We start from the raw sequence: 27,742 nt of genomic DNA, 5'->3' as shown, positions 1-27,742 counted from the left end.
GGCGATGGTGAATCTGTCGATAGCCTAAAATGTTGACGATTTGTTTGAATCTGTGGACATGTTTAAAATGTTGATTTACAACTGCCGGTTCAAAAATAAGTAATGTAAAGAAAAAAAAAAACCAACCACTCAGACACAAAAAGAACACCCAAAACACATGAACCCTAGTGTTGCAGACAAAATTGCCGGCACAATACAGCTAGTGGACCTGTCACACAACACAGTAAATTATGTTTGTTTCTTGACTGTAGACAGATCACCATCGCCAGATCATACCCAACCCGCTCAGATCATGCTTTAGTACTTCAGATATTAACCATCTACTGGTTTGTTTTTGTTAAACTATTTTGAGTCTATGGCATAAAATAAAAGTAAACTTACAATCTCTACATTAGTTTTGTAACAATAGTGTCTATTAAACAAGTACTATTCATATTTAACTTTTGTATTGCTTCTCTGCAGTTTGTCTTTCTGTTGTTTATATTTCAATAGAAATTTGAATTGAAAAAAACAATACTCAAGCTAACATATCACATGAAACCCTATAAAAAAAATTATAAAATGGCAGCTGGAACAATTCTTTTAAAAAATATATTTTATTATAAACCACATAACACTCATTTTTCACCCCTCCGCACAAAAAAACACTTTTAAAACTGAGAAGGGAAACTATACACCATACTGTAAATATTTGTACACATTTTCCGACTTCATTTATATATTAAGTCCGTTATTATATTAAGAAATGGCAGGGATGAAATACTGCAATGAGGCATCTTCATGTAATAAGATAAAGTGGACCATCCGTTTATGAACGATATCTGCAATAAAAGAAAAAAAGAGGATTTTTACTCACCGTAAAATCAATTTCTCTTACTACACTGGGGGACACTGCGTTACCTTGGGGTATAGTAGGTGGGTCTGGAGTTAGGCACTTATAAACCTGTTTGTTTCCCTGAATCTCCCCCACTATGCCCCTCCTCTGTAGCTGACTTCAGTTTTGTATAACCAAGAAGAGAGAAGAAGCAATTTAGAAAGCAACACCAAAGATAGCACTACTTTCAGAGCAAGGGAGGGCACGCAGTGTCCCCCAGTGTAGTAAGAGAAATTGATTTTACGGTGAGTAAAAATCCTCTTTTCTCTGTCCTACCACTGGGGGACACTGCGTTACCTTGGGGAGCTACCAAAGCTGTGTCCAAGGGCGGGAATGCTCTGGAACGGCTGTGCGCAATGTTTTGTGTTCAAAGCCCTTCATTTGTGAATGCAAAGGCATGCAACAAAGAAACAATACAGCAGCAGAAACAGACGCTGCCACTTTGTACAACTGCGCCATTGAATGACGCTTTTGTGGTGTACAAAAAGCTGCAACCCTCCTGGAAAGTGCACTGTAAAAGTCACTGGAACCTGCAGAGGGGTACAGACAGAATGTTGGTCGTGATGCAGTGGCAAGAGACCACCTAGACCCTGTCCCCCCTACGCTCTTTAGCGTTAGAGAGGCTAAATGGGCATAAAATTTCTAACAGGAACTTTGCGAACAAGAGCACAAACTATCTCCCGTCAGAGAAACGTTACACAAAAAGAAGAGGCACAAGATTGATGAACTACAATCTCTGTGTCAGAGGAATGCAGGCACTAATTGTCATAACAAATTATGTCTCGAACCGCCACTAAGTTTCTGATAAAGGAAATGAGGAAGAGCCATACACACTCTCGCCCCAGATCCCCTACGAGATGTGACATCCAAGAGAACAGCCTGCATTGAGCTAACAACTCAATCCACTCAATGATATCCAAAGCATCACCATATACACTGATGCAACAGCTTAAGCCACTCAGCGATATCTAAGGGAGCACTGATACAGTGCTTAAACCATTCAGAGATAAACAAAGGAGCACTCATTTCATGTGCAAACGCCTTAACTAACTCAGCGATATCTGAGAGAGCACTCATATAGAGAGCTAACAACATAAGCCCAACATATATACCAGGAAGCACTCATACCATGAGCTAACAGTTTAACTAATTCAGAGTCACCGGAGGCCAAAGCAAGCCTCCTGATGACGAGAACTAGACTCCCTGGAAATCCACAACCAACCAAAGGTGGGCTGAGCATAAAGAAACCACTTAAGCAAAACAACCTTCCGCTGAGCTAGACAGAGAGCCACGGAAGCTGCACGCTGAAAGAAGAAGGCCGTAGACCCCATAGAAGCCAGCTGGTAAAGAAAACCCTTTAAAAGATTCCTGAGTGGGACGTGTGAAATTCTAGAAATTTACACCATCGAATATAGTTTCTAGCCCAAAGAAAACAGCCGAGGAAGAATCTCTACCGCTGAATTGAAGGTAGCAACCATCTCCCTGCAAGGATTCTCTAGCCGAAAAGGTTAGCCATCCGATGCCACAGCGTCAAACCAGACGATGAAAACAAAAAGAGCCGAACTACGAAATGAGGCCGCTCTGAAAACGGGAAAAGAGGGACGACAACACAAGTCCCCTAAAACAGTAGAACACTGCTTTGCGAGACATACGGCGGACCACCAGACTAGCTGGGATACGCCCCCTCCTTCTTTGTCTGCTCCTGCCGGGGACAGCAGAATAAGAGAACTGAAAAGCCACAGGATTGTCACCAACAGGGATTACTTCCCTTGTATTGACACTGGAGAGTTAGGGAAGGTGAAAACCTAGCCAGCCTATTACTGTTTACCTGGTCTTTGAGAAAAGACAGATACCGAGTTTAAGATATGAGGATAAACATTTTCCCAACTAGGGTGTCACTAAAACCTAGGTTGAAAACCAAGTATAGACTGTTTGTCTTGCAAATGCGAAAACTGTGTACAGTTTAAGCTGGGATTATCCACCTCGTGAGTGTAATCAGCAAGAATATTCCTCTTGATAGTAAAAACAAGATGGAAATAGACATCCTCTGGTGAGGAATAAACTACATCCTTATTTTGACTGTAGCCACAGTCAAAGATAAAATCCTCTCCATCTGTGAAAGATGGTGAACAACAACATCTTTGTCCGGATGGTTTTATACCTGAACAGCGTAATGCTGCTTCTGTGTTAGCGGACAGATATAAGCTGTGTGGGAGCTTAACCAGCACAGTGTAAACATGTGTAGAAGCATGAAAAAGGGTATACTCACGTTCCATTTCAAACTTAAAAATCACCTTAATGTGTTCGGCCACCAGACGTGACAGTGATTTAGACCAGACCTGTTTCTGCAAAACAGCCGACACCGAAATGGGAGCACCCTGTTTGTAGACCTTAGCCCCGCAGTCTGTGCCGAGGCATTCGGGCTAGACTGTGGAAAAGATAATTCAAAAATTACATTTCGCACATATATAATGTCACTCCTATTTCCCAGTTGATCCATCAGAAAACATAAGGAAACGGTAGGCAAAGTAACAGGAAATAATATTGTCTAACAATATACTTTGAAGACACATATTCAGATAAATATATATATCAATTTCAGAGTGTGCCAACCAACGAGTAATCTACTCCTGGAGGAGTCACCGATTGTAGGCTGATATGACAGCAATAAAAAAGACACAGAATAAATCTGTTCTATATTTTAAACAGGTAATATATATATGTGCTATTATGGAACTAGAAACCTCAACACCATGTAATCAAAACCGTGTATATATCAGATGAGCCACAGCTCCTGATGTAAATTATATATATATATATATATATATATATATATATATATATATTATATATATATATATATATATATATATACATACAGCAATACAGACCAACCAGCCTACCACGGAATAACACTGTATATTAATTTTGTGCCACAAATAATGTAGAGCATATAAAACAGCGTGTTTATTACCCCCTAGGTAATTCCTGAGACATACCGCATATCTGGAAAACTGTATAAATGTTACCCAGCCACAATGCTTGTGGAACTGAGGCTATACATAACAAAAGGGATTTTATATATATAGAACTCCCTTTACCAGAGTTATGGAAACATTCCATTCACAGTCACCATATGGAATATCATACAGCTATGTATTCCCATATCAATGTATATCTGGCTTAAAAGAAAAATATGTCACAGGAGGATAGGAACTACCAATATTATCAACTAGGTAATCCTATAATATATACAGCAGTCACAGGATCCTAAAATAAAAGTCCTGACTGTGTGGCAAGTAGGCTGACAATCGTTTACAAATATGATTAAAAACGATCCAACATTACCAGGTGAAGAGAGGCAGAAGTCTGAAACAGCATGCACTTGATGTGTGTGCTCCGGATCCAAGATGGCCGCCATTCACGCCATTAGGGAGAGAGAGAGGGGGAGGTGCACTCCCCTCTCCTAACATGTCCGCCTCTGCTCACCGCCACTCAGCCCATATACAAAATATGGCTGCAGCCGCTGGAAGTGAGAACCGCCGCGCTGCCGTGCCCAGGGTGCGTGCGGTCTCACTGACAAATGTAATCGCCTCCTGAGAGAGCGATTCTTGTCCTTCTCCCCCGCTGCTCGTTGTCTAGGGGCAGAGGAGGGGGGGGGGAGGCTGCCGGCAAGTCTGCGGGCGGGGAGGAGAGGCAGAGACACCCTCACTCCCGCCCACATGTTTAAACATGGCCGCGGCCGTCTATATGGCCGAATATATATAATAAAATACGCCCCAAATGAAAAGTTTGCCTTTAAAGGCATAATTAACACAAATTAAACATGGCCCATGTGCTCGTTTTTCTAAGGAATGACTGCCGGCAGAGGTGCGAGGGAAGCGTGCTGAAGAGCTGCTTACCTGCGCTGGAACTCAGAGTGAAGTAATCCCCGGTACTATTCACTCCTCTGGGTCTTTTCAACGAGTCCAGCGCTGCACCTGAAACGGAAGAAAAATAAAAACAGGAAAACCTAATGCTAAACTAAGTATAGGCAGGAGCCTATACAGAAGTGACCTTTCTCCAGAAGGCACTCACAACAAGTGAAGTCAGCTACAGAGGAGGGGCATAGTGGGGGGAGAGTCAGGGAAACAAACAAGTTTATAAGTGCCTAACTCCAGACCCACCTACTATAACCCAAGGTAACGCAGTGTCCCCCAGTGGTAGGACAGAGAAAAACGCTCTATTAACCAAACTCCATGATATAGCAAGTAGAATTCTCCACAACAATTTTATCTTATTGGCATAAAAACTCTGTTAAACTCTAAACTTAGATTACAACTTGCTTTCTATAAAAGAATTACTGATCTGTTTATCAGTACAAGATATTTTAGTTGAACTGTGATTATGGGATAAGAATTTATAAGAGATCAAGTGTAGAATTGAAGTATTTCTGGCAAATGAAGCAGATTTTTCTTTTGAATAGACCGGTGAGGGAGGGAGAGGGAGACAAAAAAACATGATAAAAAAAAAAGTCAAAATAAAAGTTACTGCTACTCGGTGAGAATGTAATACTCGCTGAGTACCTTTCCTAACAGTCACAGCAAAGCAATTTAATCAGTAAGATAATGTTATGAGCAAAGTGGGAATATTTAAATGCAACTATTTTAGGTATAACCACCAAAACAAACCTTACCAAAAAAAACAAATAAATAATGCAATTGTTTAGAACAGGGGTCCTCAAACTGCGGCCCGCTGAGGACATTTATATGGCCCGCCGGGTGCCGCTGCCTGTCTGTCATTTTTTTTACCTGAGAAGGACTGGACTACGAAACCGCAGTCCTCAACCGCCTTTTTAAACTGGCAACATAAAAAGAAGACATCTGTACATAACAGGGCTACAGCAAAAATCTCGCTTGTGTCAGTTAAATATAGATATTGCGAGTAAAGTATAGGAGAGCGGCGGCCATTTTCTTATGGTCCAACATAGTGACCAGAGAGCATTACTCCCTTGAAACTAGACTGTTACTGAGTCGTAACTACAATTCCCAGAATCCCCTCCTCTATGTACACCTCCCAAATGCCCCTGCTTTATCCTCTCTGTTTCCTGTTCTGGGACAGGTGTGCAGGGTGTTTGTTACTGACCTGAGTGGCTCCTGGAAGAGGTAATAAGTGTCATTTATTGTTATTATTGTTACTGAACTGGTGTCTCGTTGGCAAGGTTATAAGTGTCATGTGTTATGATTAGTATTGCTGAGCTGTCTCCTGGAAGGGTATTTAACTCTGATAAAACAATATAGGAGCAGCACTATTTTTCATCAAACCCATAACAGATAAAGAAAAAATATAAATACAGCAAATGGCTAAAAATCTAATTTAATAGTAGCAAATATACCGACCAGCCACAACATTAAAACCACTGAGAAGTGGTTGGAAGCAGAAAAATAGGCAAATGTAAGGATCTGAGCGACTTTGCCAAATTGTGATGCATAGAAGACTGGGTCAGAGCATCTCCAAAATGACAGGTCTTGTGGGGTGTTCCTGATGTGCAGTGGTTAGTACCTGCCAAAGTTGGTCCAAAGAAAGACAGCCAGTGAACCATCACTTGTTACGACTAGCAGTGACAAATATGGAACCAGACATTGACCATCTCATTAGCCAAAAGCAGGCCCATAGTTCCCATTGAAATACTGGTAAATTTGTTGATTTAACTTTACTTCATTTTAAATATTGTATTTGTTCCCGTTTTGTTTCTTCACTGCAAAATAAGATATATGCAGTGTGCATAGGAATTTGTTCATAGTTTTTGTTTTTACTATAGTCCGCCCCTCCAACGGTCTGAGGGACCATGAACTGGCCCCCTGTTTAAAAAGTTTGAGGACCCCTGGTTTAGAACATGCACAGACTGGAGGGGATGGGAAACGTGCAGGACCAACATGGCAACATTTAGGGAGGAATTCAAATGGCCGTGTAGTGTCTCACGGACGTTACGGAGACAATTCGCGGCTGAGATTTCATAGAAATTTCCGCTCATTTTTCCTTGTGAGAAAATGAATAGAGATTTCTAATGTAATTGCCAGTAATGCTCGCGCTGCGATGTTTGCGCGCCACAACGCTGGCAATTGAATTCCCCCCTTTGAGTCGTCTCCACATATCTCAGACACTTTCTTTAAAATAACCTAGTCAATCGCCTAAATAATACACAGCACCCATTCTGATTCCTTTAGGTGAACAAAAGATCCCTATGGGTGATCGTACTAAGAACTAAACTGAAACAAGGTATAAAAGTATATGCAGACCCAAGTGAGAATATTGTCAGCAAACGTTCCTACCATAAAATTACTACTAAAATTCAGGAGGAACAGCTTTCTCAAAGGAAAGAGTACGCTGTCCTAATATACAAATGTAAACGGTTTTAAAAGTGACCTGTAGAAATGTATTGAAAATCCCTGCAGACTTCACAAAAGAAATCTTGCTATCTGGCTATATAGATTTTTTATTAGCCCTTGAAGCTCTACTTTAGTCTCCTCGGACTACAAGACTTTCTGCCACATCTCTCCTGTAATGTCTTGATGGTGTTTTCAATCTCTTTGTGGGCAAGTATATGTTGCTACAAAAGTTCTGTAGAGATTTGTACACCTTTCTAATCATAGCTGAAAAGAGAGAGAAGGGAACTTATATTCCCAAAAACACCCAACAGGTGATCCTCTAATTTCTGACACAGGTAACGTACAGCACCTGTACAAATGCGACCTTGCAATCAAAGGGTGTATGAATACTTTAAACATGTAATCGTTTCTCTTTGTCTTTTCTAGAAATTTGTTTAAAATGTTTTGGTTTATTTTGAGCTAGTATTTTGGGTAATGACCTACAAATTCATGTTAGCATAAGAAAATGTGAAAATATGTTGGGGGCTGTGTATACAGCATGTGATAAAAAGTGAACTGTTCACATTTGGGTAACTGATAGATTTGAATTGCAAGCCACCAATGCGGATTAATAGGTCTTTTCACTGGCTCTGTACAATAATTTTTCATTTCTAATCTCACCTTGATAACCAAATGAAACCTTGCTGAATGAAGCAACAGCTGATTATTATAAAAATGCACGAGAATGCACCCTGGTCATTTCAGCTAATAAATATAGCTTTCATAACTCCTACATACTATGAGAATATGTTGCTTTGTATTCATATAGTGCCACCACTAGTGATCTACATAGGATTTCTGATGCTTTTCAACAATAGTTGGGATATGAAGTTTTAATGAGAAAGATGCTTGCCACTTTGCTTTTTTTTTTCTGCTTTCCTTTGCGTCCCTCTCTGACGACCCATGACTGAACCTTACCTAGAAATGGCAAATTCATTAACACTCATATCTTTAGTGATAATATAAGGTGGTTCATAGGGGTGAGTCTGGTTACCTCTCTGTAAGCCTCCGATTCCTGATACCCAGTGTCCGTCCCAACACCTATTTCCCGGATGCTCCACACAGCTGTTTTTACTTGCCACTCGGCTCTTAGAGCATTGCAACAGAACATAACAGCAATATTTTAATTATTCAAAAAATATTCTTTACTCCTATTACCAGACTGTAGCGTTAAGTAATTTGGTGCACCTGTTTGTAATTATATGGCATCACAAACAGCAAAAAGGCAGTTCTCCCATCCAATCAAGAACACCCCTTTACAAACAAAACAAAGGAAAAATATATGGGAAAGAAGAATGTATACATAAGGGAAGACTTAAGGGAAAGGGAAACATTACGAAAAGTTGAAGAGATAAGAGGGAAAATGTAAGTACACAAAGGGGACATGAGAGATATAGGAACACTGGAGACATTAAGGAAAGGTAAAGTTATAAAGGAAACATGAGGGAAAAGTGGAAGGACACATGGGAGAAGCAGTCAGACATAGGGCAATTAGCCTTGCATCATGTAATATAATTTATATTATACTAAATGTGAAAAAATAATGATTTCATACTACCAAAGTCCATAGAGCTTCTGGAATTTGCCTTTAGCAGATTAGGTAAAGTGCAAGTAACAAAAACAATAGGAAATGTGGTCACAAAAGACTTTCGATAGATCGTCCCTTGCCACGAGCAGGTCCCCAATTTATGTTAACAAGAGATTTGCACAACTGTTTAGTCTCACTTATGATATACGTTGCGGTGTTCACTCATTTCATTAGGAAGAGCCTCACATAATCAGTTTTTTAGTGTTCATATTAAGTTCCTACTGCTTAAAGCATAAATAGCCATTTAGTCTGAAGAAGAGACGCAACAGCAAAGAAAAAAAAAGACAAAACAAACCCAAAACATTTGCGGCTCCAATAGTTAAAATGGTGACGAGACATTTTTTAAATTCAAGAAATTTAGCATTTTCAGCAGTTAACCAAAAAATATTACAAAGCGAGGGATGGGGAGGTATAACACTCTTTTGGACAGGAGAAGCTAAGATGCGTAGAACGGGAGCCTCTCAGCTCCATGTTGCCGTGGCAGGTAGGTTACCAATGTTTACTCATTGACTTATAAAAAAAAAACCTGTTTGCTTGTATCGATTGCAAAATAAATAAATAAATAAAACAACTGCAATCATGAATTCAGGATATTATTATTCAGTAGGCTAGGGAGGTGCTAAATTGATATCATCAGAAATCTTTGTCCTGACTCTACATTGCATAAGGATGACCACTCAGAGTATGCATTGATAGTAGAGTTGAAGGTAAAGATTTCCTCACTCCCAATAACACATAGTGCTAGTAAAGTTTTCTGATAAATATGAAATTGAAAACGCACTCGTACAATATAAAACACCCAGAAGAGTTACTTACTACATATGGCTTTGTTAGGATTTACTTGCTGTCCTGCAAGAAACTGTAGAAGTTTACGAATATCAACTCTGGCTTCTGACATGATATCTGGGTCTCTTTCCTGAGTACTATTTTGTGAGGCGTCATTAGAAGCTATAATAGAAAAGATAATGCAGCCATAACAACATAACCCACCTTCAACGTAAGTGATGGAGAACTAAGTTTTTTGCATGATTGTAGTTATTGTAATTAATAAATAAATTACCACAGCTGAAGTTGATGCAACCACTGAAGGGCTTTTCTCATACCTTACAGTTTTGCTTTTTAGGCATTATAACCAGTGGCCAAAATTATATGACTTTACTAGAGTTTAAATACTAGTAAATGTAAACAGTTCAACAATGCAATTCATTGTTTTCATGACTCGGTAAGCTCTCCTGGTGAGTGTGGCCAATGAAGCCACCATTAGTCCTCTTATATTAATATAATATTAAGGTCTTCATCTTTGTAAGCTTGTACATGGGTAAGCTACAATGCCCTATGCAGTGGCCCCATTGTCTTATTGTGGGCATTGGGGACTCCTATGATGAACATGCACAAAAAAGGTATCCGCGCCTGTTGGGACGGAGGAGGGCCTACAATTGAAAAATTATAAAGATTGTGTGCTATCCCATGGTGACCTATTCTTACTTGCACACACAAATGCAGGAAGGCGCTAAACGACTCGAAGAAAGCATACAAGACTGAACCACTCATGCGCTGTTACCGGTGTACAAAAGTGTTGCATTTAGATTAGATTGCATTTACGGAATTGGAGAATCCTATATGACTTTCAATCACTCTTAGCACACTAGTAAAAATGCAAGTACAATGGCGAAAAAGTAATTTCACTCAGGTCTTGCTTGCGTTTTTTAACGTATATTGAGTATGAGGACTTATGGAGAATATATATAAATATATATGCAATCTCTATATCTATATATTATATATATAATTCTCGTCTTTTATTTATTTTGTCTTGGCTGTTGGTGCTGTGTGTGACACCCTGCAGATCTGGGATATAGAACTCCGAACCTGCATGTCACCTTGTAGTGAAGGAATATATATTCAAACATAGATATTATCAGAAAGAAGATAACACCATTGAAAAATTGTTATTCACACAATGTTCAAGGACATTTCCAAAGATGTACTGAGGGGATATTTTCTCCAATGTCATTTGCGCACCGTTTCTTGGACTATAAAACTCAGGACATCTTAGAGTTCAGACATAACCCTTTTGATAAAGTCAGAACAACAAAACGCGTCAAGGGAAGGAGACATCTGGAACCTTCATCTGCTTCACCCTGGTGTGGAGATGACTTTTGTGGCCAGAAAACGTCATTCTAGGGTCATCAGCAGGAGCTTGTTGCTTCCAGATAAACTGTAATTTATTTTGTTCAGTGTATGGGCATTTGTTTGTCATTTGTATTGTTTTTTTTTTAATTTGTATTAAAATAATTTTATGGTAATTTTTGAGATTTTTCTGGTCCTATAAATAGTGCATATTCAGATGCTGGTTTTAAGCATATTACACTATTGCATTCCATTTTGCTTGAGTTTCAGTGTTCTACTGCATTAACTAGCTGCACTTGCGTGTTGGTGAAGTCTTTCACCCTTATATCAAATAAGCTACATTTTTTGACATTTTGGTATGTGGCTACTCACTCACAACCTACTTTCACCACTGATATATATATGCTTTGGGGGTTATAGTGACTGGAGGGCTCTGGTGTATATCCAACAAAATGATCTACTGAAGCTGGAAGATGAAATATCACGGTTGATGTCCAGGAAACTAAACATAATGCCTTGCTCAATAGAAAAGAATAATGAGAATAATATTAACTTATTTCCTTTCTGAGGAAGATATTAAGTGCATACTCCCTTGTTCGCAAAGATATAAGAGTGTTTGAGAAGATGTGCTTTTGTTGTACTCTTATTTAAGATTTTTTTTTTGACGGTAGGTAATAAACAACTTTCTAGATAACAGAAAATCTTATTTTGTTGGTGTCAGAAAGTACAACTGATCTACATAGAAAAATATGCAACCACTTACCATCCCAAGGAGGGTTTCCTAGGTCTTTGAAATGAGTTGAAACGGACACTAGATCAGTCTCTATTTTCAAGTTAATTTCTCCATTTCCATTGGCTTCAATAACCTTTTAAAAATAAAAATATAAATGACTAGTTGAACTTTAATTCATATGTATGGCTACAACAAAAGGCTTTGAGAAATCGTGATACATGACTGATTCACAAAGTCATTTACTGCATTTGTATTTCTATGTTTGCAAGTATTTGTGGAACAAGTCTGGTATTTGTATCTCATTATTCAGACTAAAAGGAATAAATCATCACTAAAAATCATATTAAAAAATATTTCACAAGGTAATGTATTATTTCAAGCATCTTGGCTGAAGCAAATAATGCTATTGATGCGACTTGTTTGTAAAGTACATTTTGATCAATTAACTACTGCATTTTTAGTAAAAATGTGTAAAACTAGAATTGTTAATTTGCTGTATTTACAGATTGCTTAAATGAAGGAAGAAACAAATAAATCTTAAGAGTTTTAGACAGACAGAGACAATAGTAAGAACTAGCCCTTTCACTCTTCTGTATTGAACTGTTGATAAAGTCCTTATGTACCAAGTTATAGACTAACTGCCAATTGACCGATACCATCAATAAAATATTGCAGAAGCTTATTCTCACTTTGCCGATGTATGAGATGTATGTATTTATTGTCATGAAATTATTTAAAAGAAAAGTTAATCTTCAAATAACAAACCAAATGAATGAAAAAAACACCAACAACTTACTATAAAATTGCTTAAGTTTTTCATTCTCTCCACAACACTCTTCATAGTTTTAATTGGTGGCAAATATATGCTTACCTATACAAAGATAAATACAGTCATCACATTTGTAGGGAATATATAAGAAATTTAAAAGTTAGTACATATGCTTTCAAATTAGAAAGTGTTAAATCACGATAACAGATCCACGCATTTTTTGTTAGCACCATGACTTTCTTTTTAATACATTATTCTCTTCTAGAAGAAAGAACAGTGGGCATCCTACTGATTCTTGAAGAGTTTATACTTTTTTTTCTTAATCCAGCTAGTTACAATGGTTCAAAGTTTGATGTGTTTTGCAGTCCTTATTGTAGATTTAAATAAATAAATAAAACAACTTTGTAACATCCAAGTCAAAATATAGTGGGAGTTACGCCACAGGAAAGACGATGTTCCCGGAAGTAGAACTGTAACCAGTCCGCTAATCCAGTGGATCCCAAACTTTTTCAGTTCAAGGCAACCTTAGGGTCTCCATAATTTTTTCAAGGCACCCCTAAGGAAAAATAATTACCCAGTAGTCCCCCGACTTGCTTACCATTGGCCCTGGCCGAGGCACCCCTATGAGATTGCCGAGGCACCCCAGGGAGCCTAGGCACACAGTTTGGGAACCACTGTGCTAATCTGAATGTTTGTGTTCCTGTGTAAAACTTTCATCCTGAATCTACCACAATTCCTTCACCCATCAATATTCCCTCTTTTGCAACTGCAAAATATATGAGCCAACATCTGTTAATGCATGGCAAGGTGCTATCTGTCATTACAAATCTTAAGTGTCCATCTTTAGCCATTTGAAATATTGGAAACACTTAACCTGGATAAGTCCTAATAATGATGAATCAACATCAAGAAAAGGTACTCGCCTCTGTGCATGTTAAATCTCTTAAACTGGAATTTGAGATAATATTTTCAAGCATACAGGCCTACAGAGAATGGTGTTAAACTGAAACTCACTATAAAACCAGCCTTAATTATATGTCTGTTAAAAAAAAAAAAAAAAGAGGAGGGGACACATTTAGTTGGACTTTGATTGACAAGCACAGTTGCCTACTAGGATGGTATGTATAAACTGTAAAACGAAGTTTTATTATATTAATTTTGGTAAATTAAACCCTTGGTTACCTAACATTTACAGTCACCAAACACAGTGTTAGAACGGAGGCCAGAGCTGCACTTTCTAGTTCACCAAAAACTCCAGTGTTATACTTTGATTATAAAATTGTGTCTCTTGCTGAGTCATAGTGCATCATTAACTAAAGCTGTGCCTTGGATCTGTAATTGTCAAGAACAGATTTGAATGGTTCCCAGCAGATGCCCTGTGGTCTGGACTGTCATTAACAGTCTGTCTCTTACAATGTGTATGGGGATAGCGTGAGTAAGGATTACACAGGACTGAGAAAGGTCTAATCGTGAGGGTACATTGCTTATGTGCCCCCAGGACCAGTATTTGACCAGCCTAGAATAAATTTACTGCCCTGTCTCATCAATTTAATGAGGGGAGGGAGGTCTGAGCAAGCTACAATACTTCCGACAACCATCAATGGTGACTACATGCATGTTTACATGGGTCTTCAATTTTTGAACAACCCTCTTCATTTTCATCTCTCCCATATGATGCAAAGGGAGACACTGGGTCTTGTATAGCAGATTTACTATTTGAAACTCACCATTTGCATGTAGAGATCATCTCCAGTCATATTAAGATAATTTTGCAGGTATAGAGTTTATTTATTGTTTATAAATTTAAGTATATATTGTAATGAATGATTTCTGTACTTTTTAATTATCGTCTAGCGTGCTTCTTATAAAGACAGTATTTCTGTGTATTTTGTTGATATTTGACTTTTATTGTGGCACGCCCTCCTTATCAGTTCCATTTATTTATATTGATTACATACACATTATTTGGGGACACACATTGTTATTTCTGCCGTAAGTAAAAATTGCTCTACAATATAATCAGATGTAAATTATGTAGACACTTCATCACATGCACCAAATGCCCTTATCACCACATAATTACTATTACTTTTTTGCATTATGCTTCCTACTCACAACCTCCTAAAAAAAGTGATTAAAATAATTGTTTCAGAAAGTAAAAATAGCAACTCACAATAGAGCACATACATGATATACTCTTAGCACAGGCAGACTGGGAATATATAAACATACTCACGTCAAAGTCTGGCACAGTAGGTTCTTTAAAGTCATTCCATAGCCTTCTGGGAATAACACTCACAGGAATATCATGTGTAACAATGCGACTGGTTTTTGATAAAGACAGCTACAACAAAAAATGTTAAAAAAAAAATTAGACAAAACAGAAAACTAACAAAGTCCTTTAAAGAAAAATGCTATCAAGTAAACATTGTATGTTGCCTTTCATCTCAACACAATCAAGTATTAAAAGGGACACTCTCACAAAACACACACCCCCCCCCCCCAAAACAAAACCCACCACACCTATTTGTTAGTAATTTATGCAGCAATCACTTTTTGATTTCCTATATATGGATATCAATTTGGATAAAACTCTTGTTTATTGAAATATTCATTGTATGGACCTGTGAGAACAGTTGGTGTCCCTGCCCACATGCTAAAGAACAATAAGACAATGCTGCTGTTTACTTTAGATTATAACAATAGGCAGTGAATAGTCAAGGTAGGTATAGATGTCCACCCACTAAGCCACTAGCAATAGGCACAGGCTAATATGGGGCACGGAGTAAAATGGGAAATCTGCTTTCCACAAGGTAGGGATAGACTGTGCTGCGGTGAACCCACAGGATGTGCCGCCCAAACTAGTCTTGCTAGGTGCATGTTGACATAGAGGAAAAAAGCAGAAATGGGCCAAGGTTGGCCCATTATGTAGGAAATGTTACAGTTAAAAATAATCCAGTAAGGGTCCCCTTAAATTAAATAGGAGAACCTTTATTCCAGCATCTCTGACATTGGTCATTTATTCCATTTGGGACAGTTGAATACGCTGTAGTATTAAATTTGAGGGATAGGCGCTAGGAGAAACATCAAAGGAAACTACAATAGATCGAATGTAAGAAGAATTTTAATATATATTAACTAACAATTTTGCTAATACAAGCACACTTTGGGCGCTTTGGCAGTTCCCTCACCTTTTTGGATAACTTATCCACCTATCCTTGATGCAGGATAGCTAGACAGAATTACCATAGCCAGAAATTGATAACGTGGATAAACACTTTATTATGAATTAAAAATACAAATCTATGCATTTACAATTTTTTGCAGATATAGAGTACTTTTGGACTTATGGTAGCAATATTCTTTCCTCAGGCATCAGACACTTAGGGGTATATTTACTAAACTGCGGTTTGAAATAGTAGAAATGTTGCCTCTAGCAACAAATCAGATTCTAGTTGTCATTTTGTAGAATGTACTAAATAAATAACTAGAATCTGATTGGTTGCAGAAGCCGGTTAAATGATATACCATCTATATTAAGATACAGTTACTGGCATCTCCACACATTTGCTTTGTACATCACAGCGTAAGAGTGCCTTATCATTAAGAGACCAAGGCATCTCAAGACTCGAATAAGTTGAAGACATCTATACAGCCAACTGACAGAGGTAATATCTTTGGGATATACACAATGTGAGCATACTACACCTCTTATATTGTTATATTTAACTTTAAAGAGAACAGACTGATTTTCAGTTCAAGATTTATTGCCACTGACGTGAATACGGCTGATCGAACTTATATACTGAGGATATTGCAGGTTTATGATATGAGCATAATTATTTACCTCTAATATTGCTATATACAAAGGAGAACAGATGAATTTCAATTTCATGATCTATAGTCATTGATGTGGACATGGATGATTGCGATATTATATTGTGGATAGTGCGATATTATCGGATCTTTATTCTACACATTTTTTTTACAGTGACTATCCTGTTATATTTATATTTTACTTATACATTTTAATTTGATTGGCCAATCATATGATTTTTTGTCAATACAAATGATCACATTTCTTCTGAGCTCCATCAGCGCTAAGAGCTCGGTGTGTGTGTATATGTAAAGTTATATATCTGATCGGAGGGTATTGCAATCATTTTTTATATTGTTTTGAATTTTTTTACTAGGTCATTTCTATGTGTGTTTTTTGTTTTTATTATGGCATGATGACATTAATAAAGGTTACATTTTATATGGTGATTCTTGACTGTTACATTGATTTATTTCTTTTTTATTAGCTGGTTGGGTCTTTAGTGCTGCAGTTTGTTTAGTTTAGAACATTTTAGAAATATAAAAAAAAGTTATTTGAAAGAGACACTTCTAAATTAACAAATAAAAGATCACTACACAATTTCAATGAACTAATGATTTGTAAAAAGAAGAAATTAGGTAGTTTTGCTTTCCTTTCTTTCTATAAATACTTAGAAAAACAATATTACACGCTGCCCCTGTTGATAGGACCTTAATAATATTACATTTTATTTACAGTGCGTCAGGCCTATCAAAATGGCCACTGAGTTCCATTTTGTTGTATTCATACTTTTCTGTGTGTATTGTAAAATGCCTATCTGATCAAAGGCTTGGCCAAGACATCTCCACATATTATGCCAGGGAGGTGTTTCAGATGCTTCTGCAGATGTGCAAAGAATGTATCTTTTTTTATCAGTAATGTACCAATAGAGAGTCTGAAAATATGTTCATACCCTTATATGTATGTTGATTCCAAGACCCTTTGCTCTCCGAGTATAAAACTGGAATGCAGCCAGAAAGACCTTTGCCTCAAGACTGGACCTTAATGAAGAAAGGTGCTTATTGTTTTTCCAGCTTTCGTGTGAAAGAGGGGTCCTGGAAATTGACTGTTACTTGAACATATTGGAAGCTAAGTATTTGATTTACTTTTTCTTTTATGGTATGTTTATTGTAAAAAATAAAGATAAACTTCACAATAAATCTTGCATTCATAAGTCATTAACTCATTGAAACCAAAAGAACCTCATTCAAACTGGAACAACCAGCATAGTATGTAGCATTGTACTTGCAGAACAAGATAATGATAGAAGCATAAATTACTCACAGTATAAAGGAGATTTTGAGCATTCGTCACCACTGCATAATTGCTATTATCTAACGTGCCTACAATAAAAATTATAATGGTAATGGGATTAAAAGTCTGTGTGGATGGAAGAAAGGCTGACTTCACACACATATATATATCTATATATATCTATAATATAAATGTCTAGTGGCGTGTGTTAGTCTGTCTGTGTGTGGAAAAAATAAAACCAAGCTGTAGCGCCACCTGCTGGGCGGAGTTATACACTGACCTACTAAATTCTTAGTGTGTGTGGAAAAAAAAAATTCAGAAGGGGCTGAAATTTGGTATACTAAGATGTTTTTAATTTGTTAATTTAATTTGTTAATTGTTAAAAGTGTTTATAAAGATTTAAAAGAATATATGAAGGAGAAGTGACAGTTGGGAGTGGTTGGTGGTTGCCGGGGGTGACAGTGGGGAGTGGTTGGTGGTTGAGGCCTGGGCTATGGCCCAAATGCATGACAAGAACCTTTTTAACACCTTAAGTAGCTTGATTTGACTAGAATGCATGAGTATCATGCACGGGTTAACATATATATATATATTATATATATATATATATATATATATATATATATATATATATATATATATATATATATATATATATTATATATATATATTTTTTTTATATGTTTCAGTATTTATAACTATAAACAACAATTTTTTTTAGTGTATATACAAGATCTGTGACATTATTTATGTGTCTGCGTGTGTGTGTATATGTAATAATATGTGGTAAGTCTTATGAACCAGTGCATCTCATGTTGAGTGCGAGTATTTATTTATTTTTTTTATAGAAAATTACATTATAATTACACTCTCTCTGAGGAAACCACAAGTTACTCTGGAGATACATGTGTTTTTGGATAATTTGGAGGTATAAACGCTCTTGTGCTCAATGCCTTATTTTTGTGGAATAAGCTAGTTAAGTGTTGATCCAGCTATTTAAAATTGATTACTGTGCCCTATTAAGATCAATTACTTATGCTATGGACATCTGACTGAGGATTTCATCATATACTTTTTAATACCACCTACAGCCACACCACCCTGAACAAGCCCTATCTCGTCTGATCTTGGAAGCTAAGCAGGGCTGGTCCTGGTTAGTACTTGGATGGGAGACCATCTGGTAATACCAGGCGCTGTAGACCGAGCAAAGAATATAGCTAACTACTGTCTCCCTTGGAGGTGAGCTCGGAGAATACGTCGCCCACAGAACTGGGTAATAAGACGGCTGTCTTAAGCTAGACACACACTACAGGTCCAATAGTTGTCCAATAATCGGCTCAACCAGCCGACATACGACCGCTCGTTCAAAAGTCGGGTCAGTGTGTGTAGTGGCACGATGGTCGAAAGTCTGCCTAAATGGACGATTGTCGCCTCATTTGGTTGGTCGTACCGTTAAATATTTTCGTTCCAATCTCGTTTCCATTGTGTAGTGTGCATAAACTTCTGACCAATCATTGCAAAATTGCAATCATTGCTCACGACAACATGGCTGTAAAGATTAAGAGTAAATCTCTATTGGACTGCTGATAAAGTTAAAGAAACCTCTTTACTGTCCACTGTTTACTGCGGTAATAGACTATTTTATCTCATGTGCACAATGGAGTTTTACAATCAGAGACCGTTATATTTAATACCTACTTTTTTTCTCTTTTGTGTATTTGAGCTCTGAATTTTATTACTGCTTGTTCTTCCATTATCCTATGAGTTATCCATAATTTGATTTATGGTCATATAATTGTTTTTTAATAAAATGTTTTAATAGAATATTGTGTTAGTGGTATAGAATTGTCGATGAGAATATATATTTTTTGCGCTTCTATTCTCTAGTTTATTTATTTTTTAATAAGATTGATTACACAACAATCTCTATAAGAAGCTGCATAAGTTTTTCCCCTCATTAATATAATGGTGGCTAGAAAATTTATATGATTTGTGATATTATTAAAAGGTTTAATATTTGGTTGATTTAAATCAGCGCTCAGGGATATCCTCTTTTGTGTGGATATAGTAATAAGACATTATTTATGTGTCTGCGTGTGTGTATATTTAATAATATGTGCATTCATGTTCCTCATATTATACTGAAAGGTTAACAATGGTAGCATTGAGTGTGAGGATTTTTTATTTATAGAAAATTACATTATAATTACATTTCAACTGAACAATCACTTCAAGTGACCAAAACCTAGTGAAAAATACATGAATATTTTTAAACAAAACAATAACTAATGAAGCAAATTGTATAGGTGTGGTGCGAAACATACAAATAATGCCTGGGGGTATTCGAATCTCAATGCTAGCTACTATAAGACACAAAACTGAGGTATTCATTTTGTGGGATAAACAAATATAAACGAGAATGCAGCCTCATAACTAACTAGAAACCAGTACATCACTTACTCATTTTTTGAAGTCACTGGCGCTTAATGAAACTGCATTTTCATTAATATTGTTTAGCAAACAAAATGCTACTCTAAGTTTCTTATCTTGTTTTCAAGGTGCACTGTCCTCCCATTTGGTATATGATTAAGTCTTAGCTACACTGGTGATCTTACTTTCCACAACTTTATGAGTCATCACTTTTGATAAGTCTGATGGATCACCTGTCAACAAAAACCTCTAACTGGTCTTTCTACACAAAATTACATTTGCTAATGTTTAGGAAACCTTTACATCTCAGCAATTTGTACGCTATTTTATAGTCTTTACTCACATACATTAGTATGAAAGACAGGTTTTAAGTTTTTAAGTTGCATAGTTCCCACCTGTACGATTGAAATATGTTTTAGTGCCATACGTTGTGTGTTGTGAACTTAGGGCCCCGGTTACAGTCCGATGTAAATCTGCAAGCCATGCTGCGATTCAAGGGATGCAATGCAATATTCTTTTTTTTTTTTTTTTTTTTTGTATGCAGGGAAAATACTGCCTGCTTTGCATGCAGCACACATAAACTTGTCAGCATTGCTACACTGTGATTCAGAGATGAGCTAGGACGCACTCCCTTCAGACTATAAAATTGTCTGCACACTTAAAATTGTATAGGTCCCACACGTGCCACCAAAACAACTCTGTCCTGTGAGGTATCTGGCACAAAGACGCTCAAGATCTGTAAGATGCGAAGTGAGGCCTCCAAGGCTTGAACTTGTTTTTCCAGCACATCCCACAGATGCTCAATCGGATTGAGATCTGTGGACTTTGGAGTCAAAGTCAACACCTTGAACTCTTTGACATGTTCCTTAAGCTATTGCTGAACAATTTTTGCAGTGTGGCAGGGCGCATTATCCTGCTGAAAGAAATCACTGCCATCAGGGAATATTGTTGCCATGAAGGGGTGTACTTGGTCTGCAGCAAAGTGTAACGTAGGTGGTACCTGTCTAAGTAATATCCACGTGAATGCCAGAACCCAAGGTCTCCCGCCAGAACACTTCCCAGAGCATCATACTGTCTCTGTTGGCTTACATTCTTCCCATAGTGCTTTCTGGTGCCATTTCTTTCTCAGGTAAATGATGCACATGCACCCGGCCATCCACACAATACAAGCGAAAACAGGATTCATCAGACCAGGCCACCTGCTTCCATTACTCCATGGTCCAGTTCTGGCACTCACATGCCCATTGTCGGCGCTTTTGGTGGTGGACAGGTGTCAGCATGGGCACTCTGACCTGTCTGCAGCAAGCTGTGATGCACTGTGTGTTCTGACACCTTTCTAGCATCAATTTGTTCAGCAATTTGTGCTACAGTAGCTCTTCTGTGGAATTGGACCAGACAAGCTAGTCTTCGCTCTCCACACGCATTAATGAGCCTTAGGCGCCCATGACCCTGTTGTTGGTTCTCTTATTGTCCTTCCTTGGACCACTTTTGGTAAGTACTAACACTGCCTACCAGGAACACCCCACAAGACCTGACATTTTGGAGATGCTCTGACCCAGTCGTCTCACCATCACAGTTTGACCCTTGTCAAAGTCGCTCTGATTGGTACACTTGCCCATTTTTCCTGCTTCCAACACATCAACTTCAAGAACTGATGGATCATTTGCTGCCTAATATATCCCACCCCTTGACAATCAATGCTTATCACTTCATTACTCAGTGGTTTTAATGTTGAGGCTATACACACACACACACACACACTAGCCTAAAGCATTATTTGAATGGGTTTATAAGAAATAACACAACAATATCGGCCATGTCTGAAGAGTAAAATGGTGACTGAACAGCTCACAATGTTTTTCATTTCCACAAGTCTATTCAGTAACAAGATAAAACACTATTTAGTCAACACTCTTAACTTGTTTCCTTAAAAAATGCATTTGTTATAAGTTTGTGTCCTTACCAACTCCACTGCCAATGTGAGACAAGGACAGTGTTTATTTGTAAGCTTGATTTTTACAGCTTTGGCATTTTGCGCTGTTTTTAAAGCTCGAGAAATGTTTTCCGGTATCAGCTCCAAATAAATGTCATTTTGCTCAGCAGACACTCCTTCCATTTGATACTCATCAAAGAAATTAGCCTGAAAAAGAAAACCAGGATATAAGTTTATAAAGCACTTATATGTGTTGCCATAATTTAACAGTCTGCAAAACCTAAATGTAAGCTGATATTTAAATAGTCAGAAATGTATGTAGAATATTAATATGTACAAGTCCCCATGACTATGCATACATACTCCTGAATTGCAAGAATAGCTTTTCTGCAGAAGACAACTTACATATACTTTTAAGTCATAGCTACATATATGACCAAGTTTATCATTTCATATTGAGTGAAAAACGTTGAGGACCTTTTAACAATTTGACATTCTGTCCAGTGCAAAAAGATGTATCTTGGATTAATAGATATTGGGCTTCATTTAGCGTGAGACATACAGAATTTTTCTTTTTTGCTTATCCATACATATATATCTAGCCAGTTATCGCTAACTCTGGACCGTGCGTCCTGGTGGTTTCTTTGAAAATCACCTAGGCAAATCCTTGCAACAAAGGGACATAGTTTATTCAGCAGATGGCAGAAAAAGTGAGTTGATGTACAGATACAAGGCAGAAGAATTTCTTAAAAGCACAGAATACTTATGTGATGGAAGCATGGTTCCTAGTCCCCACAAAACAAGATCTACCTCTACAGCCCAAAGGCACTGGTAATATAAGCCTTATTATTTCCACGGTGATGGAGCAAACAGGGGGTGTATTAGGGCGGTAGCTAGCTTGTGATAGGTGGTAAGATGATAGGGCTAATCCTCGAGTGTCCTCCCCTACTGGCTGGGGACCGTTGGTTCCCTGGGGAGAAGGTACCTAGGAGTCTGGGCCATGGCCCTATTATGCAATGACCTTGCTGGTCAGATGACAAAGTGGATGATATGGAGTCTGTTTACGCTCACCGTTTAGTCCAGGCCTCTTGTTCTGTCTTATCCCTGTGTAACTATTTCACCTGGCGACATTTAGGAACAAATATCTCCTACATATAATCAATAGCCTAAAATACGCTTTGACTATAATAGAATATGTTAGCAAACACATATGAACAAAATTTACAATAAAATAACACAGCCAGCTTGAATTCAGGACAATTCAGTAAGCAGAAATAGGCGATGGAACGCAAATATCCTCGTGTCTTATTCGCTTGAGTCCAAACTCACAGCATGGATTACACAATATATATGTCCATAAATACATTTTTCTGTATACGAGTCATATATACGAGTCACCTTATGCCTGTAAAAGTGGAATAGGGCCGGCACCTGTAGGCTGGGTACAGTAAGGGCCTGTTCCTCTGCTGGGCTGGCAGAAGAGAGCAGCAGCAGCTAGTAGAACTAGGTGTAAAAATGGGGGATGTCTGAGGGCATGTAGGTGAGGTCTATCCCTATCTCCTGCGCTCATTCCACCTCTAACTAAAATCTGTAATCTCTCTCTCTACCGGTATCTTCCCGTCATTATACAAGCACACAGTGATTACTCCTATTTTGAAAAAAATAAAATTCTGACCCAAACTCTCTCTCAAATTACTGTCCCATTTCTCAGCTCCCATGCCCCTCCAAACTTCTAGAAAGACTTACCTATACTCGCTTCACATGCTTCCTTTCTGCAAACAACCTATTTGATTCTCTTGAGAGTTGCCTACCAGACTGTCGAAGTCGTATAATTGGATGAACGAAAGTATATTGGTTAATATTGTTTTATCGTGCGATTGCACTCAGTATGTCACTATACACGTGGCATGGCGCAATCACGTGGCAAAATACGCACGCACACACTCGCACTACAGCATTTAGTTATTTATATATTTCGTATTTATATTGATTCCAATCCACAGTGATTTGTGGGTAGATAGTATTTAGTTTATTATTAGTTTATATATTATGATTATATGTACACTTTAGTGTTATTTAAAGGATCAGGTTACAGGAAACGTGTCATGTCTGGTATTTTAATCCCCTATTCATCAGCAGTTGTCTGGTTTCTTCGCAGAAGAGATCACACATTGCATACTCTAGTTAGCGATGTTAGGGAATAAATGTTTAAAGAAATACTGACTATAAAATGCTAATAGACTAGTTGTAACTGGATTCTTGGCGGGAAAGTCAGAGCACAACCCCTGGAGAGAGGACCCCCACCTTTGGATATTTTGGTTTGAACTGGCCTATGACCTGCAGCACTCTGGACCTTCCTGATACCTGGACCAATAGAAGCAAGCCACACCATCTGCATTGTTTTCACTGTAACACTAAGTATATATATTACTGCTCTAGCTGGTACCAGGGCAGTCTTATCTGACCACAGTATTCTGGAGTGAAGTATTGTCTGCTGGTACCAGTGGGAGCGCAGCTTAACGAGCGCATGCGGGCACGGTATGTATTTATCTTTTGGTAATGGCTGTACCGTATTATAATTATGTATTGAACTGCTAAAATTTGCATATGCTAAAATAAATTACTTTGCGCTTTGGAAACACAATACAATCGCTTGGGCAATGCTTATTTGAAAACGATAGAATTAATCTAATAAGACATTTCTATTTCTGTTGAAATCATGACCTTAAATCCAACCCCGCAAGCTCACTGCCCAAGTGTGATCCTTGACTCAGAACTATCCTTTGTTCCCCACATTAACCCTATATCTAAATAATCTTACATACTTCTAAAAAAACATTTACAAAATACACATATCTTACTCAAAACACTGCAAAAACTTGAATTCATGCACTCATTTCCCGCATTGGCTACTGCAATTCTCACCTTACTGGTCTTCCCCAAAACAGACTCGAGGCCCTACGATCTATTTTGCAGTGGCTAGATTGATTTTCTTTGCAAATAGTTCTTCCTCTGCTAAGCCACCCTGTCAGTCTTTACGTTACTTGACTGTTTTCTACCAAATCCAATATAAAATACTTCTACTAATCTACAAGGCCATCAACAAAAATGCACCAACATACATATCCTTAATTGTCTCCCAACTAGACTACTCCATTCTGCACAAGATCTGCGTCTCTCATCCATTCTCATTGCATCTTCCCATTTCTGTTTACAGGACTTTTTTTCGAGCTGCACCCACTCTATGGAATTCCCTCCTTCGCACACTAAATCTTGTCCCACAATTGTAAAGCTTGCAAGTAAGGCCCTCTTACCTTTCTGTCTGTATTATCCAGTATTGTTTTATTACTGTGTTTGCTTCCAATTGTAAAGTGCTACAGAGTTTGCTGGCATTACATAAATAAATGATGATGATGAGGTCTGAAGTGCATAAAGGGTAATATAGGTGGGATCTGAGGGCACGTTGGTGCATTTTGTGGCAAGTGGTGGTCTGAAGCAGAATTTTGGAGCAAGTGGGAGCATTTTGGGAATAAGTGATGGGGGTGTGCCATGAACATTTTAAGGTTGTTTCTTTCACTGCTGAAAATTAGCGTTGAACGTTTGAGGGTCTCACATGCTGCCTTTGAAGTATATCAGATTCCCCATTACTGGCATAAAAAGCTTTTGCATAACAGAGAAACAGTGTTTCCAGCTCAATGTTGGATTTCAGATTAGGAGCTTCTGTCAGTTTGCAGAATGAAATTGAGAGTTGACAGATGTTGGAACATGTACATCATAAAATATATAGATCAGAAATATTAGAATTACCTGGGAAAGTTCACACCACATGCTAACTCCTCCATTAGCCACTTTGTCGGTAAGAATAAAGTAAAGATTGTTCGCTGTAAGCCGGAAAGTGCATGACTTGGTCAACTTGGTGATTGTGTTAACAACTCCTAGAAAATATGAACATTTTAGCATAAATAGCAATGTAGCAGATGCAATACACATAAAATACAAAAAAAATTAAAACTCACAATCTTATGGTTACACATTTAAACACACTATTTGTGTAAAAATTGAGCAGTAAAAAAAAAAAAAAAAATTCAAAATATTTTAGCACCCAGACTACACTGTAAAATAGTGAGCTGGTAATTCTGAAAACATGCAATATGTTCTGGTTAGATGTCAATATGTAACAAGTGTGACATAAATCAGAACACTAACATTAATCGGATAGGTTGTAGAACCTAATGGGGTGAAATAAGACATGCAACAAACAAGTTTGCTCTGCCAAGCATTTTGCATATACTTCTGGTTTTACCGAACGTATGGACAGTGCATACAACTGTATTTGCTCATGCACCACGTAAAGCTCTGTACCCATGTTACATTACTGTACTACTGCCTTGATGAGTCACCATTGGCTCAAAATTAAAAATCATGTGTAGAAATTATATTATAAAAAATATTTTATTATACATTCCCGAATTTCCACGACTTAAAATCCAGTTTAGTTTTAGACAATAATACACATTAATTTATTCAAAACTAATAAGCCAAATCGACTTGCCACATCTACTCTTGCATATTAAATCCTTTGACATCATAATGCAATGTCAGTGAGGATCTATTTAAAATTGTTAGTAATTGCTCTTTTTGTAATTAAATACAATACATATGTATGGTTTTGGCTATATATACCTGCACTGATATCTGAGAAATAGTAAAAAGCAGAATACTGCAGAGGGTAAACTTATCAAACTGAGGGTGTGAAAAAGTGGAGATGTTGCCTACAGAAACCAAATTCTAGCTGTCATTCTGTAGAATGTACTAAATAACCAGAATCTGATTGATTGCCAGAAGCAACATTTCCACTTTTTCAAACCAGCAGCTTAATAAATTTACCCCCCCCCCCCCCCCCCCCAAGGAATCAAAATTATTCCAGTGACATTTAAAAAACAAACATAACAATCATTTCTACATCATCACTCTCCCCACTGCAAGCAAGCAGACAAGCCTTCTCCCATTGGCCTATAATATTCAGGACTGTGCCGATTCCAATATACAAATTTTGTTTGCCCCAACTTGGGAGAATTAGACAATTACATTTTTGGCGTACCTGATAGGACTTAGCTAATTACATAAAGTAAATATGGCAGACACTTAAAATCCATACTAGCCATTTTTTTCTCCAGATTTACCCGCAAATAATAAAATAAGTGATAATCCTTATTTAACACAATGAACACACCTAATTTACAGTATATTATCCTGAGACTTTAGAATTGCAATAATTTAGGTAATAAGAGGCTGATATGGTACTAAAGTAATGACATATTGGCCAGGAAAAGAAAAATCATTTGAGTAGTGAAACAAAGTTGTTCACTACAGAACCGACACATGTCAAAATGCAAAACCTGGGCGTGTTATCAAGGCCATGGAAGTGCAAAGAACCTCATGTCAAGAAAGAGTTAAATCCATGGATTAAATTAAATTAAACGTCTGCTGCAACCTGCGTGTGACCGGAAAATAACAGTCAGACAGCAGGATACATGTACATAAAGAGTTATACAGAGTATACACACGAGTGAAGTGGTTCAGGCAGCTGACATCCACAATTTTACTGCGAAACTTCATGGTATATGCCTGACTGCCTGCCGGTCTACTCTTAGCACATGTTCCAGCCGGGACCTTTCCAGCCGCTTTACTTTATTGTAAATATGGTGGTAGCTAGGTCCGCTGCATCCAAAGGACCTTCTGACATCACCCGGTCATGTGACTGTTGT

General features: G+C 37.7%; 1 protein-coding gene and 1 pseudogene across 2 annotated transcripts in view; one reads left to right on the top strand and one right to left on the bottom strand.

Moving 5' to 3' along the window:
* Window positions 1-577: 577 nt before the first annotated feature.
* Window positions 578-27,742, bottom strand: part of HUS1 (HUS1 checkpoint clamp component) — a 29,793-nt gene continuing 2,628 nt past the window's right edge. The window contains exons 1-8 of one of the 2 annotated variants that reach the window (XM_075212653.1): window positions 27,542-27,738; window positions 25,782-25,909; window positions 22,005-22,181; window positions 14,738-14,845; window positions 12,529-12,603; window positions 11,763-11,865; window positions 9,686-9,817; window positions 578-821 (exon numbers count right to left, since the gene is read on the bottom strand). In XM_075212653.1, coding sequence (XP_075068754.1) covers window positions 739-821; window positions 9,686-9,817; window positions 11,763-11,865; window positions 12,529-12,603; window positions 14,738-14,845; window positions 22,005-22,181; window positions 25,782-25,909; window positions 27,542-27,593 — 858 coding nt within the window. In that variant the 5' untranslated portion in view covers window positions 27,594-27,738 and the 3' untranslated portion in view covers window positions 578-738. Of the gene's footprint in view, window positions 822-9,685; window positions 9,818-11,762; window positions 11,866-12,528; window positions 12,604-14,737; window positions 14,846-22,004; window positions 22,182-25,781; window positions 25,910-27,541; window positions 27,739-27,742 lie in introns of those variants that run through there. The other variant, XM_075212654.1, reaches the window with a different exon arrangement.
* Window positions 18,695-18,813, top strand: LOC142159566 (5S ribosomal RNA; annotated as a pseudogene).

Source organism: Mixophyes fleayi, chromosome 5 (assembly GCF_038048845.1).
Source record: "Mixophyes fleayi isolate aMixFle1 chromosome 5, aMixFle1.hap1, whole genome shotgun sequence".
Lineage (NCBI taxonomy): Eukaryota > Metazoa > Chordata > Amphibia > Anura > Limnodynastidae > Mixophyes > Mixophyes fleayi.
The sequence above is the reverse complement of the archived record's forward strand: the minus strand, read 5'-3'. Positions and strand labels throughout refer to the sequence as shown.